Source organism: Vicugna pacos, chromosome 24 (genome assembly GCF_048564905.1).
Source record: "Vicugna pacos chromosome 24, VicPac4, whole genome shotgun sequence".
Classification (NCBI taxonomy): domain Eukaryota; kingdom Metazoa; phylum Chordata; class Mammalia; order Artiodactyla; family Camelidae; genus Vicugna; species Vicugna pacos.
The window spans coordinates 868,279-885,335 of record NC_133010.1 but is presented as its reverse complement, the minus strand read 5'-3'; the positions used below and the strand labels follow the sequence as shown (position 1 = coordinate 885,335).

At 35.1% G+C, this 17,057-nt stretch overlaps 1 protein-coding gene across 1 annotated transcript in view; it reads right to left on the bottom strand.

The window, feature by feature from the left end:
- LOC107035189 (superkiller complex protein 3-like) overlaps nucleotides 1-17,057 on the bottom strand; it is a 34,963-nt gene that overhangs the window by 8,097 nt on the left and 9,809 nt on the right. Inside the window, 13 exon segments of the mRNA XM_072948884.1 lie at nucleotides 388-609; nucleotides 3,383-3,506; nucleotides 4,349-4,473; nucleotides 6,635-6,712; nucleotides 8,928-9,021; nucleotides 11,105-11,248; nucleotides 11,844-11,916; nucleotides 13,540-13,608; nucleotides 15,051-15,107; nucleotides 15,225-15,286; nucleotides 15,375-15,453; nucleotides 15,620-15,764; nucleotides 15,853-16,029. Of these exon segments, the coding sequence (XP_072804985.1) occupies nucleotides 388-609; nucleotides 3,383-3,506; nucleotides 4,349-4,473; nucleotides 6,635-6,712; nucleotides 8,928-9,021; nucleotides 11,105-11,248; nucleotides 11,844-11,916; nucleotides 13,540-13,608; nucleotides 15,051-15,107; nucleotides 15,225-15,286; nucleotides 15,375-15,453; nucleotides 15,620-15,764; nucleotides 15,853-16,029 (1,449 nt within the window).

The following is a 17,057-nucleotide window of genomic DNA, read 5'->3' as shown; positions in this document are numbered from 1 at the left end:
TTCTAAATTTTGCATATATTAATGGATGTTTGAGTGACCAAAAAATTCCTAAAACCATCAAACTTGAAAAGTATCAGGTAAGAAGCTGACAATATCACACACTTGAGAATTTGTAAGGGCTTTCATACTAAAACAAGGTTTGGGCCTTAATCTGAATAAAGGAAAAATTTCTGTTCTCTTGTCTTCATGAACCGAATTTTTAATTTAAATCATTATAGGTGAAATAACTGTGTACGGTTACCTGGTCCTATGTACAATTTCATAAAACCAAAATGTGGTTTCCAAATATATACACCTACCTCACTGTATAGTCTTAATAAGGTCCAAATCTCAAAGACAAACTCGTTAAGCATAATCAGACCCTGAGTGCACAAGTACAGAATTTACCTGTGAACAGCCTTCGATGCCTGTCTCTGCACTGCCACACTGCGGCCTTGCAGTGCATAAACCGCTGAAGTAAGAAGGCACCTCTGATAATCATTGTCTTTCTGTTTGACGTGCTTCAGTAACTCATTAAGTGCAGCTTTGGACAGTGTAGCATCCTGCATTGCCAATCCTAAAGCACACAGGGTTTGAAGGCTTTCTGTGGTTGGTTCCTTTAAGATAGAGCTGTAAATGTATTTTTAATTGCCTATTAGCCATGAGTACAATAGTGTGGAACTATTAAAACATACTTAACATTTAGTAGGAAAAACAATTTACTTGTAAATTCACCAAATGATAGCCCAGCTTTTAAGATACATATAAAAGCAAATTCCTTGGTTTCTAGGAACAGTAATTTCCCTAAATTTCTGAAGCAGTTAAAAGTACCAATGGCCTTTCACAGAGTATTAACAGCCAAATTCCTTTTCTGGTCATTTTGTCTAAGTTTAGAAACAAACATACATCACAGTCTCTTTGGATCTCAGTTCTAGATAAATAATTAGAACAGTTTTACTAAAATCTCTAGTTTCAATAAAATCCTAGAAAAAATCCTAGAAGGTATGAATTATACAACGGAAAACCCTTAATCTAAGATCTGATTTTTTTATCATTCTCAAAAAGCTTTTTCTTATTGCTCTGTGATGCTATATATAGTAAGTATAAATACTACCTATATCTACCAAGCGGTATATTTATAACAGAAGGAGAACTTAAATTTTGTATGTAAAATCAGCTATTTTTTCCCTTCTTCAACTGTGAAATTTGATTTAGTCTTACAGAGTTACCTCTGTTTAGGAATCCTTATTAATTTAAATGAAGAAAACCTTAGCTCCCTACAAACTTAGTAATACTTCAAATAATAATTACAAGTGTTGTACTGTAACAAAACAAAGGAATTTTGAAAATCTTTGAAATAAAGTTTATTAAAATATAACAAATATTTATTACATTATAAAATATCACATACCTACCACTATGTCTTTCTATTATTTTTTGAGAGGGGTAAGCAAACTGCTTAGAATTTGATTTTAACAAACATGTATAACATGAATGTTCATGGGCAGCTCTGGAGTACACAGTACTTAAAGCATCCATAGTAACTCTTTTTACGGTAAGGGCTAATAGATGTAGGCATTCAAACAGGGAATAGTATCAGTCACAGTCATTTCCATCAATACAAATAAAGCATACTGTAAGTTGTAACTTAAAAAAAAAGCAAATACTAAAATATAAATTCCAATACTAACAACAAAGGAAGAAATTCTAATTTGTGCCTTGATTCAGAAAGGAGAAAAACCTACCTACTCTCATATTTATTAATACACAAAATCTAAATTATAATCAAATGACTACATCCCACTAAGTTAACATGTGCTGAATGTGCGGTACCTTCATATTGTCCTGTACCATGTGCTAGGGATTTTATATGCAATTATTTAATATCATAAACTGTATGAGGTTGGTAAGCAATTTTTTTCCCTTTATATGTTGAACTGACTCATATTCCCCTTAAATAAGCACCTAGGACATTGCTTAGTTTCTATCATATGAATGCCAAGTACAATCAATTCAGAATTGATAACTGTATTTTTCACAGAAAGGAAGTCAAAGAAAAGAATGCCAAGGAGCAGGAAAGGGAGCAGTTGGTAGCGTTAAGTTTAAAAGATGACATGCAGAGAATGAAAAACAAAGAAACATGAAGTAGATAAAATATCTAGCCCTGGATCCAACACCACAAAAAAAGAAGATAAAGGTTTTCCCTCACAATAAAAGGCAAAAAGAATAAGACTATATTCTATCACTTTTCCCTACTTCCACTAATGTTACTGTTTTAAATAGTAACCCAAGACTAATCTAATTGTGTCTAAATTGGGGTTGCTTTTGTTCTTGATACCTCCAGTAGTACAAGGGCATCTTTGATTCTTCTCCCCAAGCCATTTGCAACTTTGGGTTCTCTGAATGTTACATAGCCATATATTCACATTACATGAGTGCATCCATGTAAAGTGACAAGATTTTTTAAAAATTTTGATTGGTTTTCTCAAAATAGCTTAAAGAAGGAGAAAGAACTGTTTATTTATTATACAAGAAAATTACTTTACTCAGGATGGGACAAAAGTATCACAATGAATACACAAATATAGAGCTTATCCTACAGAAGTCGTTCTCAACTAATACCAGCTAATCATCTCCCTGCCCCCACCGTTGGATGGGGGAGCATAACTGGAGATATATGGAGACACTTCTAGTTTTCACAATGATTGAAGAGTGCTATTAGCACTTAACAGATGTGGGACAAGGATGCAATCTCGCTGCAATAGGGAGGCAATTTTGTACTATGAGGATTCATAACCCTTAAAATGCCAATAAAGCACTCATTGATAACCACTGTCTCAATAGCATTTATTAATCATCTACTACTTTTGAAGGAATTAAGCTTTCACAAGAAAGAAAAAATTTCAAGAAGTCAAAAAAATCCACATAAATAACCACAGATATCAGAGGATGTTTTAGTAACAGAAATTATATAAATAGTTATAAGTTATATTGTGTTTTTTTTTTAAAGGCTCAATTTTACCTGAACTTTATCAGGTAAACCTGAAAAGGGAAGAGGAAAAAAAAAATCTCTCTGGGAACCCACAGGACCAAAACAAGCCAGTTACGGCTGCCTTAATAAAAATTTCAAGATCTTACCAGATTAGGTGATCAATTACTCTATTTAAAAAAAAATAATACACCCAGAGTACAAAATGACTTTGAAGAATTGGATGGATCCAGGACTAAGATTAAATCATAATCTCTAGCTCTATCTGTGACTGTTCAAAACCAGGTAGGTCCAATCCCTTTTATTCACCAAAACATTCCTAAAACATTAAGAATGTCATTTTACGTTACTCTAAATTTTCACCCAATATTTAAGGATCTGGTCATCTTAAGTGTTGATGTTAACTATACATACCATTTAAATAGCAAAGTCTTGGCTACATCCATTTTTCCTTGTTTATACTCCGTTATTGCCAGAGCTGTCAAGATATGGGCTTTGTCTTGTTCTGATTCAACAACAGACAAGGCTCTCTCATAGGCTGTTACACAGAGTCAGAAACAAAAGCAAAACAATGTAAAAGCAACCCTGATTGACAAACTGGGGTTTTTCCTTTCCTAATCCTAGCTTTCAAAATAGTCTAACTAAAATTATATATTATCCCTTTGTTCTCAAGTCAATAGAATAAAAACTCATAAATAGCATAACTTGGTTTAGCTGTTCCACAGTGATTCTGGGGATATCATTAGGATTATTATGTGCCATTTCCCAAACTGCATCTTCTGAATCTATAGAGAATTCTGAGTCAGTAACATTAAAAGAATTGGAGGCCCACAGCCATTGAGATATCAACCAAATCCCCATGAACAGAGCAGGAACTTCATTAAGCAGTAGATACTTACAATGAGATGCACACACATAGGTTCGGCGCATTTATATGGAAATGTACTCAATAAACATTTTTGGAGAAACCAAAGTATATTATTACTAACAATGGTTGAGGTCTTCATTTATCAGAAATGTATACTGAAACACTGTGGAACAGTAAAGACCAGCTTTCAAATGCTACCTTACATGTGTACCATCAGAGAGCTTGGGCCCCAGTTTCTTCATCTAAATAATAAAGGTAATACGCAGTTCACAACACTGCTAAATGATTACATTATTATGGTGACTATTCATCATAATAATATACTAAATGAGGGAACAAGCTAAAAAATACGTAGTATTTTTCCTGACTCCTAGTCAGATTTTTAATAAATACTGCAGCACCTACCCCCATCTTAATATCACATTTTTCTGTATATAAGCTTATCATGATTAAAGTCTTCTCTGGAATCTGGTAGGATGTAAATACCCTTTAGCTTTAAGCAACATACTTACCTTTGCTACTCTCTTTGTACAGACCCTTCATAAATAAAGCCAATGCAAAACCTATGATGTCTTCTAATTCCTCAAGGGGCGTGGACTTAAAAGCCTGGATAGCTTTATCATATTCACCAATGGAACTAAGAAGCAAAACATAACTTACTTTTAATATCAAAAATCATTTTCATTTATCAAACTACAGAGATATCATCATACCAAGGTTCTTTAAACAACCTACTCATTTAACATGTTAAAGCTGTAGAAAAGACTGACATTAAAATAGAAGGCATATCACTTATTTCAAATAGGATGTACTAGAGGGAGTTAACTTCACATTTTGTTTCTTTCAAATTACGTGTGAAAATGACCAGTTCTGAGAAATTACAGTGTCTTTTTTTTAAACAAACTTGAATTAAACTCTCAAGTTACCAAAATAATTTCAAGTTGACTTTTATAAAGAACTCTAATTTTTTAAGCTTAATACACTAATTAAATATTACCCTATGAGTACAGTTCTAGCATCTTTGACAAGGTTAACAAGTCATAAAATACCCAGTCAGAATCAAACCTCGCCTTTGTATAAACTGTTTTTAACTGCACACACATTTTTGGAAGGCATATAGATATACTAAAATTTCACAGACAAAACTATACATCATCTTTTCTGTATTTAATAGGAAGAAAAGTAAAAATTGTCATATATGATACTACCATAGAATGCACAAACACACAAACACACAAATACTTGTTCTGTTTATTTAAAAATGAAGAGAAGCTACCATCAACTGGAACAGGGTCTTTGAGATTCTTATTTCTGGCATCGATCACTGTAATCAGAAGCTGTTTCTATTTTTAATGTGTTATTGGAAATCTTTTCATAAAATCGTTTTAATCTTGGGGGCAGGTGTAGGTGGGAGCTAAAAATACAGGCAATCTTTGCTTCTAAAATTAGTTTTATGAAGGTTAAAGAATTTAAACATCAATAAACTCAAATTTTGATAAATATTTTAATAAAGGGAAGAAGACTCCCTTAGATTATTAATAGATACATACATATATATTACAAGTTTTTTTTTAATGAAAACTATTTTCAAACTTTTGTAGAGAAAACTATGGAACTAGAGAAGAGCACAAGGGGGCTTCAACTTTATTTGTAACTTTTTTCTTTGAAAAAGAACCCCGCAGCCTATTAACAGAATTTTAGATCTGTTCTGAGTGCTGACTTTTCATTAAATTATGCTCCGCACTTTATTACTGTATTTTGATATTTAATATATTTCATAATAAAAACAAATTAAAAAGAAATCAGATGACCAACTTTCAATGGGAGGTATAAATTTTCTTCTAAAACAGTTATATTATACGAAACATCTAGCTAAAGAGAAAGGATATTTTGTTCCATACAGTTTCTTACAACATATTTATCTTCTGCTACAACAAAATCTTGGAACTCTAAGAACTCTATCAACTCCTAAACACACAGTTTAAAAGAATTAAAAGGAGAAGCAATCAGAACAGGAAAAAGTTTTTGTCTATAGCTCTGATTCAGTTACATGGTTATAAAAGAAAAGAACTGGTTGGCTACTCCAGATTTCTACTATGCAGCTCCTTAAAAGATGTAGGTACTAATCCCAAAATATCAAGCTATAGTTGTAACAATGTGTTTCAAACTGGAACAATCCATTTGGGGGCAGCTCTCAACTTGAGGAATCCTTACTTTGAGCCAAAAAACTTCCTGCCATGAACATGTCTGTTCTCCCGACCTAGTTCTATCTTCTGAAATAACTGGTTTCCAATCTTTTTCTTTTTTTAATCTTTTTTTGAAGTTAGAGATCTTTGAGAAGCTGAAGTTAAATGGCTCCCTCCCCGCCCCTAAAATGCACACACACACACACACAATTTTGTGTACTATTTCAAAAGGGTTTCTAGACCCTTAATTCCATCCCCAGTTTTAGAATATATGGCAAATCAGAGTAAATCTAATCCTCTTCCAATTAACTAGGCTTCTATTAGTAGGGACAGTAACTACCTCTCTTGCAAATGTTCTCCTGTCTAGTCCACAACCATCAGTTCCACAGCTGCTCCTCACGAAGCACAGTGGGGTTCAGCGTCCTTACAGGGACAGGAAACTGTTAAAGCAGCTTGGTGCGGTGGGAATTACGTATTCCAGGGAATGTCACCATCCTACTCATCTATACATGTCTCTCTACTCTAGAAACTGGACATCACCTCACCAGTCCCATAACTTTCACCAGGAAAATGTAACAGATTCACAGAATTAATGGGAAAAAATATACTTACCATAACAATCTGCCATAATTTCTCATTGTAACGTTGTAAGTATCTCGGTCTTCTGCAGTCTGTAACAACAAAATTGCCCTTTAAAGAAAGGACAAGTATTTAAATTATCCATGTGCAACAGCATTCTTTTACTCTTCCTCCTTAACTGGATCTACAGAGTTTTGTTGTCATCATTTAATTCTACTAATGGTTTAACTAGTTCCATACAGCTTATTCATATTTTATTAAATTGGTACCACAAACGTACTTTTAGTTAGATTTTAGGTTGTCAGGAAAATAACTTTAATAAAGTGACCTCTTAGTAAATGAAATCATTTATCATACTTGAATTCTAAATAATCCAAAAATTCTAATCTAAATATGGGAAACAACTGTATTGATGTTTTAAAGTTTTGAAATAATTGAAGTATATAGAATCTGAGGTACACAGAACACCCTTAAAATTATTTATATACTAGTAGTTTGAGGTAGGAAGCCACAAAATGGAGTGCTCTCATGTGCCTTTACCTGTTACATACAGAAAAATATTTAGGCTACTCTGAATTCAGAGAAGGGAATGAGTCACCAGGAGTCCCAAGAGGCTTAGAATAAACACAACATGCCGACAGCACGTATTTTTACCTTCTCATGCTCAGTCCCCTGTGGGTAAGCAGGGAAATGTCTCAGCAACTATAGGAGTCAGATATAAGACTTTCTGCTCTTTGTTTTGTTTCATTTTGTGTTCTGTTTAAAGATTAGTCAGGGAGAAATACCTATGAAAAACTTTAAATGCCCCTGAACTTACATGAAAAACAGAAATTTGGCAGAGAAGTCTAATAGATTGTAGTATAGAAATAGTATTATATTAAAAATTAAACTTCAAGTTAGATTTATACCTAATTTGTAGTTTCAAGTCTCCAACACTCATTTAAAGCAGAAAACAGTGATGATCAGTCAAGAAAAAGTGGTGCATATCCCAGTGACTGCGGAGTTGCCATTTTAAGCAAAGCAGCGTTAGACTCATGATATTTGCAATTATAATGTACGCTCCACAAGAGTAGCAAGCATTCAAAAGCTGCTTACTGTTCTCTGAAAATCGTGCTCACTGCTGTATTCTATCACTTTTATACAGTTTCTTTACTGGTAACTTTATTGTAACACTGAAAGAAACAGACCTCGTTCCACATACACCTGGCAAAATAAGCCTTGACTGCACAGCCTCCAGCACCATCTGGTGATGGCTTCTCTGAGCGCCTGAGGGATCTGTACACGATGGCAAGCATCTGGGACACATCTCGGTTATTTTTTTATCTAACAAGTCTTCTTCCAAGTATCTACTTGTTTAGATTTAGGATGATGATGTGCCTCCGAGGTGAGCTAATCAGGTCTTTTAACTTTTTAACTAGTACTCACAAGACCAATAATTTTCTTATTCACAGATCTACTGACTTGTTGAGAATGAAACTTCAAGTTGACCTTCATTTCCTCGCACTCTCCTGGCTGGTCGTCCCACCCACCCGAGCACGCCGTCCTTGCCTCCTCAACGTGCCGTGTCCACCCCGTTTAGAGTACTTGCTCTCGCTGTTCCCTCTGCCTGGAGTGCTCTTGCTTTGATAACCCAATGGCTTGTGGCCTCGCTTCCTGCAGGCCAGACTCAACCGCCTCCTTAGTAAACCTACCCCTCTTAAACCTATCTCAAATTCCCTATTTGCCACTAGTGTCTGGCCCTTTACTCTGCTCTGATTTTCCTTCTTAGCAATTATTACCATCCCAGATGTTTATTAGCTTACCATGTGCCTCCCCAGCCAGAACCCGGGCTCCGTGAGAAGAGAGCCTATGTCTGTGTAAACTCACAGCTACGTTGCCTGTGCCAAGAACACTGCCTGGCACACAGCAGCTCAACAAGTATTTACTGAATGAATAAGTACTATATGGTAGATATTAAAGTGATTCAAACCAATATATAACATTCTCATTTCTCTCTGAATAAATACATACATTTAATAAAGCTAGACAAAGTCTAAAGGGATAGATTTTTCTAAAATAAAATCCGAGGGTTTTTTTTAATTTGGTTCTTGTTTTTTCTTCTCACTCTGTCTTGCTCTCACAGGAGGAGCAAAAGAAATCAAATTACAGCTGAAAATGTGGAACTGCATCTTTTTACCTTCAAAGATGTAATAATAACAGATAATGAAAGATCAGGAAAAGAATCAGAATATTTTATCAGTACTTTCTTCATGAAAATGAGACTCTGTTTTTTTAAAAGGGCCAAATGACAAATAAGGGTCAAATTTCAATTAAACGGTGCCTTTACCTTTGGTATGCAGCTGCTGCTTCCTTTTTCAGTTGTAGATTTTCATTTAAGTAACCCAACATTGTGAAAGCTGGAGCATAATTCTGAATTCTTTCTGGAAATCCAAAAATATCTTTTCAAGTGCATGATGGTTGTGTTTGTAAAATATTAGTTTTACTTTCAATTGCTTCAAAATCTTAAACACCAGACTGTTTCCTGATTTCATTGGCATTGCTAAGAACAGTAATCTAATTCATCATGACTATAAAATACCAATCATCATTTTATGACTCTTTAAAAGTTATTGAGTAACATCTATAGTTACATATGGTTTCTACTTATGTTTTAAAGTTTGAATACTTTTATTTCCAAGGATACAATAATTTGAAATTGTAGCTCATGTTAAAACTAGTCATTTGAATTACAAGGAGATTCGGTTCTTTGGCTAATCACTTAAACCTTTCTGTGTTTAAATTTAGTAACAATTTCTCTTGGTGGTTCTGCTTCAATTTCCATGTTTTAAAAAAAAATTCAGTATTGTACCCTAGAAACAGAAGATGATTTGGGCCCTTTCAATGCAGTATTTTGAAATTCTAATATCAAAACCTACCATGTATCTACTAATGAAGAAAGAAATACATCTGATGTACTTAGTTGTATTGGGAAGCAAGCCATCAAATCCTTTAAACTGTTAAACAAAGTATAGTATAATCACATCTTATGTGATGGTTAGGTTCTAACATCAAAGCATAGTGTGAAAATCACATAGTCAAAATGATTCTTGAAAAATCCTAAAGTCAGCACACAAGGACAGGTCACCACACTGAGTCAAGCTGAGTAAGAGATCTATGCCCTCCATCCACACTCACCCTGAGGCAAACAGCAGGACAGACAATTCATCTGCATTCTCTCTTGTCCACTGCCCCTCTTTTTCCTGCTTCTAACTTACTTTTTGGCCAAGTACACGTAGTTAAATTCGATAAATGAATATATGATATGGCTCCACTACAGACTCAAAAACCTAGCTATGCATAATTGTCAGGGAATGATTTGTTCATGTTCCAGGTAGCAGAATTTTGCAGAAAGCTAAAGCTTTACCTCTTTATATAAATCCTTTACAAATGTTTCCCATCTGTGAGGAAACCTATCAAAATTTATGATCATACACTTTCTCAGAGGCTCTAGATATTCACTAGTCATTCCTTTTGGCACATTGCATAACACGTTAATGTCCCAAAGTGCTGATGTCTGGAAATTGCCTTCTACTCAAGTGCCCCAGGCTCAGTGCACGAGTGTTACCATCCTGCATATTACAATGATGAGGCATTTTCTCTCCCACTTTTCAGTCTGTCTGATTCTTCAGATTATTCAACTGTCAATATTTCTGTTAAAGTCCTAGCTTCTTTATTAGAATTTTGTCAAGGGACAAATAAGATGCTAGAGAAACTAACATTCCTTGAGCATCTAGGATAGGCTGGGTACTCTGCATAATGTTTTGTATATATATCTCATTAAATCCTAAGCAATACATATTTTCACTCTTGCGTTATAGAAGGGAGGACTGAAATTCAATTTGGTAAAAAGCCCAAGATTTCATTTGGCTAAGTGGTGGAGCTGAGACTGAAACTCAATGTTAGTTTTATTAAGGAAGAATGGAAATTATTACACTAGATGGTTAATAAAATTTGAGCATTCTGTCCTTTTCCTAAGCCTAAACATACTTTTCCAGTATCTTGAAGCAAGAGCAGGTGCTAAAGGGGGATGTTAAAGGTACTGGGTTTGGAAAATGAAGCATATAATATTCATATAATTCTCACAACCCTGCAACCTCGGTTTTGTTATCTCTATTTTTCAAGATGAAGAGATGTTAAGGGAAGTAAAATACTTGGCTTGTGACTGCAGAGAAAGTAAATCACAAAACTAAGCATTAAGGCCCATTAAGCTCCAAAATGCTTTCTACTACAGCATGGAAATCACTTCTATCTTGAATCATTAGGTAACAATAATTCTCATCGCTCTTCAACATTCCTTACTAAAGTTTACTAACGCAGAATACTTGGTCACTGGTGAGGAAAGTGCAAATTCCTATCTTAAAGAATTAGCATTTAATTTGGAATTAACTTTAAATTTAATTTAAGCTCTTTAAATTATTTTGACAGTTATTCATGTATCTTGCCATTATATAACAGGTGCCTTACCTATGTATTTACTCAAAACAACCTGTGCTGCTGGAATTGCATTCATCTGAAGGATGTTGTACTGGTACAGCTCTGTTTCTCTGTTGCTTTTATCTTGCAATGTTGTACAGACCCAATATGCATAACCAATTGCTCCTTCAGTGTGTAACAGTGCCAAAGTTAACATATGAACATAGGGTAATAAATATCCCAATAAAAATTAAGAAATGAAACAATGCACCTCAACACAGTAAACATCACATCTTAGTTTTCTTTAAGTCAACTGTTAAATGCCTTTAAATGAAGAGTCCCTATGATAAAATATAGCTAAGAACACCATTAAATCACTTGCTTCAAATCTAAGTAGAAGAATTAAATGGGATAAATACAGGGCAGAAAACAGTCCTGACGGATGGGTTGGTTTGCTGCTTCTCAGCACCACTCCCATAGGTCAAATGAATAATTATCAATCAAAAGAATTTGGAAACGCTTTCATAAATAATCCAGAAATGTCAACTAAATTTAGTTTTTTATCTCACTTTTTTTCCCGAGTCTCAGTTTCTATTCTTTGTGACTACCGCATCTATTAAATCCCAATGCCATTTATTCATCAGCTCTCGAAGTTCTCCAAAGACAGCAACCTGTTTCTAAGAAAGAATGGTGCTGTCATTAACATCTGATACCACCATGTATTCATTTCCTCAACAAGGGTGGTACTTTATTCGCTAATGAATTCTGAAGAATGAACAAGTTCTTACATGCATACTGAGTTCTGTAGTGTGCCTGAAGAGGTCCATGGTGTCATAACTTCCAACTGTCTCTGCAATTAGAGCCTAGAAAAGGAAAAAAAAGTTCTTAGTGTTTTAAAGGAATAATGATAATAAATGAAATTGTTTGGAAGAACCACTAGCTGTGCTTAAAAGCAAAGTTAATTTCTTTTCCAATCTTGGCTACCATGTTCCCTTGGCTCAGAGGACCAGAATAACTTGTTAAATTGGCCCTTAAGCTGACAGACGCTTGCAGAACTCCATTTGAAACCAGGCAGTGGTGGGAAAATCCACAAAAAATTCCTCAGAACACTGATGAACTCCCTTCTCCCTTTCCCCTCACCCTTGATCTAATCATACTGGTATTTGTCTGAAGTAGAATCACCTCAGATTCAACTAGAAAGCTTTTTAAAAAGGAGGTCCTCACTCCTAGAAATTCAGCTTCCATAGATCTCAGTAGAGAGTGAACATGTTTATTTTTAAAATTGTCTCAGGATTTTAAAAGTTATATCTGTGCTTTTGACTTTATAGATTATGTGACAGTTAAAATTACTTTCTAGCTTATCTTTTATAAGAAATCAGGGTTTTTTACGTATCACACATTACAAAATGAGAATTTAGTATTAAGTCTTACTTCTATTGTTATCGCTTTTAATTAAATCTACTAGTTACCTCCTGAAATAAATTACCTTTGAGAATAAAAAATAAGTGAAAAATAAGGCAAAATTACTTAGGTAACTCTGATAAGCGTCTAAGATCGCCTGACCTATAGCCATGCTACTCAGAGTGAAGTCCCTGGAACCAGCAGCATCCTCCTCATTTGGGAGCAGTTAGAAATGCAAATTTTGGGGCCCCTGGGTCCAAAGACTTACATAGAGATTACTGCAGTAATGCCACTGCCCCAGTGCTACCAGCTGATGGGAGTAAGAGCTTGCTTTTCCCAACTCTGCTTGTTTTACTAATTAATCAGAATTAGACCCAAGGCAAAATACAGTAAAAGGTATCTAAACCCTGATTAATGATTTGTCAGTATGGGTGATGCTCCCACTATTCTCTGAACTGAAATAATCAACCACTTACTAATTTATTACCATTTCTCAACCAGAAGACCCTGGAGGCCAATCAGGCCAATCCCCTTCTTCTTCAGGTGAGAAAAGTGAAATCCAGCAGTGGTACGCTAAGGTGAAACAGTCAGTCAGCAACAGACTCAGACTAGTAGCCTGATTCCTATTTGGCAGTACAAAAATCTAAACTATGCGGGTGGCGGGTAGGGGAGGAGGGTGGGCACTCATAAACAAGTACCAAATCAAACATGAAGATTTTACAGAAAATGAGAAAATGTAATCAAAACGATCTCTGTAAATGTTCATTATTTTTAGCAAATGTGTGCTGAGTTCTGGGTTTATTTTTTAAGCATGATGATGTCAGACTGACGGTGCTCAAAGCCTCTCAAATCAAAGCTTAATCATTACAAGCTGTATGATCCTGGAAGTGATACCTGGCATCTCTGAGCTTCACTTTTCCACATGCAAAGGACCTAGCACAGTGACTGGCACAAAGGGAGCCCTCCAATGTTACCTGTTATCATTATTATCATCGTTGTTTATACTAACGTGATGTTTATACCACTTTCTAGTAATAGGTTATTTATAATACAGGTTATGCATAAATGTATGTTATACAGCTTACTTGTCCAACCCAGCACATTAAATAAGTTGGATCAAGGGACTGAGCCATTTTGAAAGCTTCATGCGCTTGCTAGAGGAAAAAGGCAAAAGCAAATAAAAAAAACCACACATCAACTCATTTTACAAACTTAAGATTAAATTGCTTAGATTTAAAAAGCACAAAATAAAAGAATAAGAACAGTCAGATTTGTCACTGTAAATACACATGAACCTAAACCTTCACTGCTGAAGCACAATCGGCCATGCTGGAAACAATGTTTCAGCTGCACAGTCCTGGAACAGTGCTGGGCACGGCAGTTTCTCTACAGGCTTAGCGATTCTGGTCCTCAATGAAAAGGCACTCTAACTCAGAGTCTGCAGCCCTTTTAACCAAGACCTGTCCATTTGGTAAGCCACAGGTCTGATGGGAGTAATTAGAGAAAACCTGTGTCTTTTCCCTTCTCTTTGAGCTGATCTGGGAAGACAACAACTAACAATCAGTGAGTTCTGAGACACGCACCTGCTACTGGGTGACAAGGAGTGGTCGACGTGAACCTGTGCTAAGCAGTCGGGGAACTTTCAAGATACCCTACTTGGACACACTAAGTTGCGTGCGTTTTCTTTCTGCTACAGAGAATAACTTACCATTACATGCTGCTTTATATTGTTTTCCCAATCATCTACACGCGGCAGGAAGTAGTCTTATTTTCCTTATGCAAAAGTGAGCTCATGGGCAGTAACTGTGCCATGCTACACAAAACCACACTCACAGTGATTGACTAGCACCTGGCTTTGTTTTCATTTCAAAAATATATTTTCACATATTTCAAGATCCAAATTAGGATTTTTCTTCATTGAATCTACAATCTTCTAAAGCAATCTTTGCAGTGACCTGAGGCATCCCTGAGAATATTACTGAAGCTATTTTAAAAGGATGATATTCAATATACTGACTGAAACACAAAACAGTACAGCTGTGCTATTATCTATAAACTTGCGGAAATTTCTAAACATGACCTACAGACATGCTCCCCGTTACTATAGTTTCAACTCTCTAATATATCTGTCCAAGTATGACAAATTACACCATGGCATGTACAGGGATTAATATCTGCTAAAGCCAAATCTAAATCACCCAAGCAGAGGTTAAATTTCAGCTTCTAAAGATTACTAATCGTTGCCCTTATTTTATCATACCACCCCCAACACAGCCTACATGGGACTCCTCTTACATGTGAATATAAACAGAAAAACACCCAAATAATTCACAGTAGAATTGTTTTAATGTCTAATTGAAAAACCAACATAATTACAAAACCAGGAATTTCTTGTGGCAAGGACAGGAAATTAAACCGTACACATTCATTATTTAATAAAATAAACAATGTTATCAATCACTGAGCAGCAAATTGGAGAGCATACTAGACAACAATGTGCACAGTATTTCTCCACAAGAAGTTGGGCTATTATGAAGAGATCGTAAATAGAAAATGTTCTTTACTTTTAATACAACAAAACAGATGATATAGTCACCTCAATTTTTTCTCTTGCAAGGTATAACACTCCCAAGTAGGTCTATGCAGCAGCATTCTAGAAAACACACACATATACGAAATTAGGCCCCTTGTCTATATGGCAGTCTCAGAAAATTATTAATACTAAATTTTGAAGTTCTTTTTTATAGATAAGACACACAGAAACACTCACAATTTGTTCTGACTGGATTGCCTTGATAAAACAGTGCTGAGCAAGGGCATAATTTTCAATACCTGAAAAATACACACTTTGATAAAACTGAACTTCACTGACTGAAATAGACAATCTTCTAAAAATATTGAAGTGTTACTCAGTTCTTACCACTGTAACATGAAACTACACCAAGAGCATTCCAGTATAAGTGATTACTACTGTCGAGTCTCACGGCTTTTTTCAGACACTGAAAAGTAAAATTAGACACATTTTTATTTCCTGGAATATCAGCATTTATATCAAGAGAAATGTGGTTTTATGTAAAAACACTACAAGATGTACTTTATCAAAAACATCGTTCAGAAAAGCCCTTAAGTTTTAAAAAAGTTTATAAAAAATTTTCAAAATCACACCTGTAAAGATTTCTCCAACAATTCTTGAAGATCATTCGTGTTGTTGCCAGTTTCTGCTAGGTGTTGTGCCTGGCGATAATAATTAATTCCAAGATCACACCACGTATTAGATGTAGACATTAGTTTCAATGCACGGCCATAACACCTATGGAAATACAAAAGTCAATGTTATGTTTGGTTATGACATTCTAATTCAATTTGAATGTCATTAACTGGCAATCTTTGTAAATTACCTTCCTCCAAGATGGAGGAGCTCATTTTTCTTTAGCACTTGTTTTCCTTCTTTCTGACCTAGAAGGATTCCTAGAACACTAACGTTCACTTTAGATGTTGAGACAGCATGGAGACTGGTACAAGCATCCCCAACTAGCTTCCAAAGGCAAGACACGTCAGCTTGATGCTGCAGAGCCCTAAAAAAAGAAACAGTATAATTCTTATAAATTACTTCCAAAAAGTATAGAGTTTATCTTCCTCACTACTATATACAATTAAAACAGAAAAAATGTACATACAATCCTGATTAAGAGCTTTTTCCTTAGTTAAATGTAGTGAATGCTTTACCCTATTCCTTCGAACCATCTTACATCTTATCACTTCCCTATTAGGAAAAAGAAAGGAAGAGGAGGAGAAGGAGAAAGGAGAAGGAGGAGAAGGCTCTGTTTAAGAGCCAGAAACTTTGCAAACATTTCTTTGGTACTCTTCATCATTCTTGTTAGAAGCAGCAGAAATCACATAAGCAAATCCATAAACTGTCCAAGACCAATTTACCTTCAATACTGAATCTTTTTAACTATGCTCTTTGCGTTTGCTTATTTAAACAAAAATCGAAACAGTATAGCTGGTAACTCTCTCACAGTTGATTATTATTAACTCAAGTTTGCTTACAGATCTTCCCTCAAACAAAAAAGGACTACTAAATGCATGATATATTAAATATATTTGGTGGTCCAAAAGATTTTTACTGAGATCAAGAATACCAAAAATCTAAATATGGAAACATGAAAACTCAACTGAAGCAAGTAAGAGTGAGTGGACAAGCTCAAAAACTAAAAATATTAGTTATGGTGACAAAGAACACTGCTTTTCAGAATGAGACAATCTCAGCTATACATTTCTCCTCATTTTTCTCTTCTCAAAATCTTATAAATGAAACACAGCAACATCACAATTAAGCCAAGCCTTGATAATCAGCTGTCACAAACAGCTATGTTACTGGCAGATGGACAAGCAGATGGAACATTTTTCATAGCCTTTTCTACTTATGGAGTCCAGCCAAACATCATTTTCCAATGTCTTCCTGAGAAATAAGACTAATTATCGCAGTCATCACTGAAAGCCCACTGAACATCAGGAGGAAGAACATCACTATTTGTAGCTCCTTTGCCTAAATATCTTATAATAATATCTAAAATTGACAGCATGAAAGAAGTAAACAGAG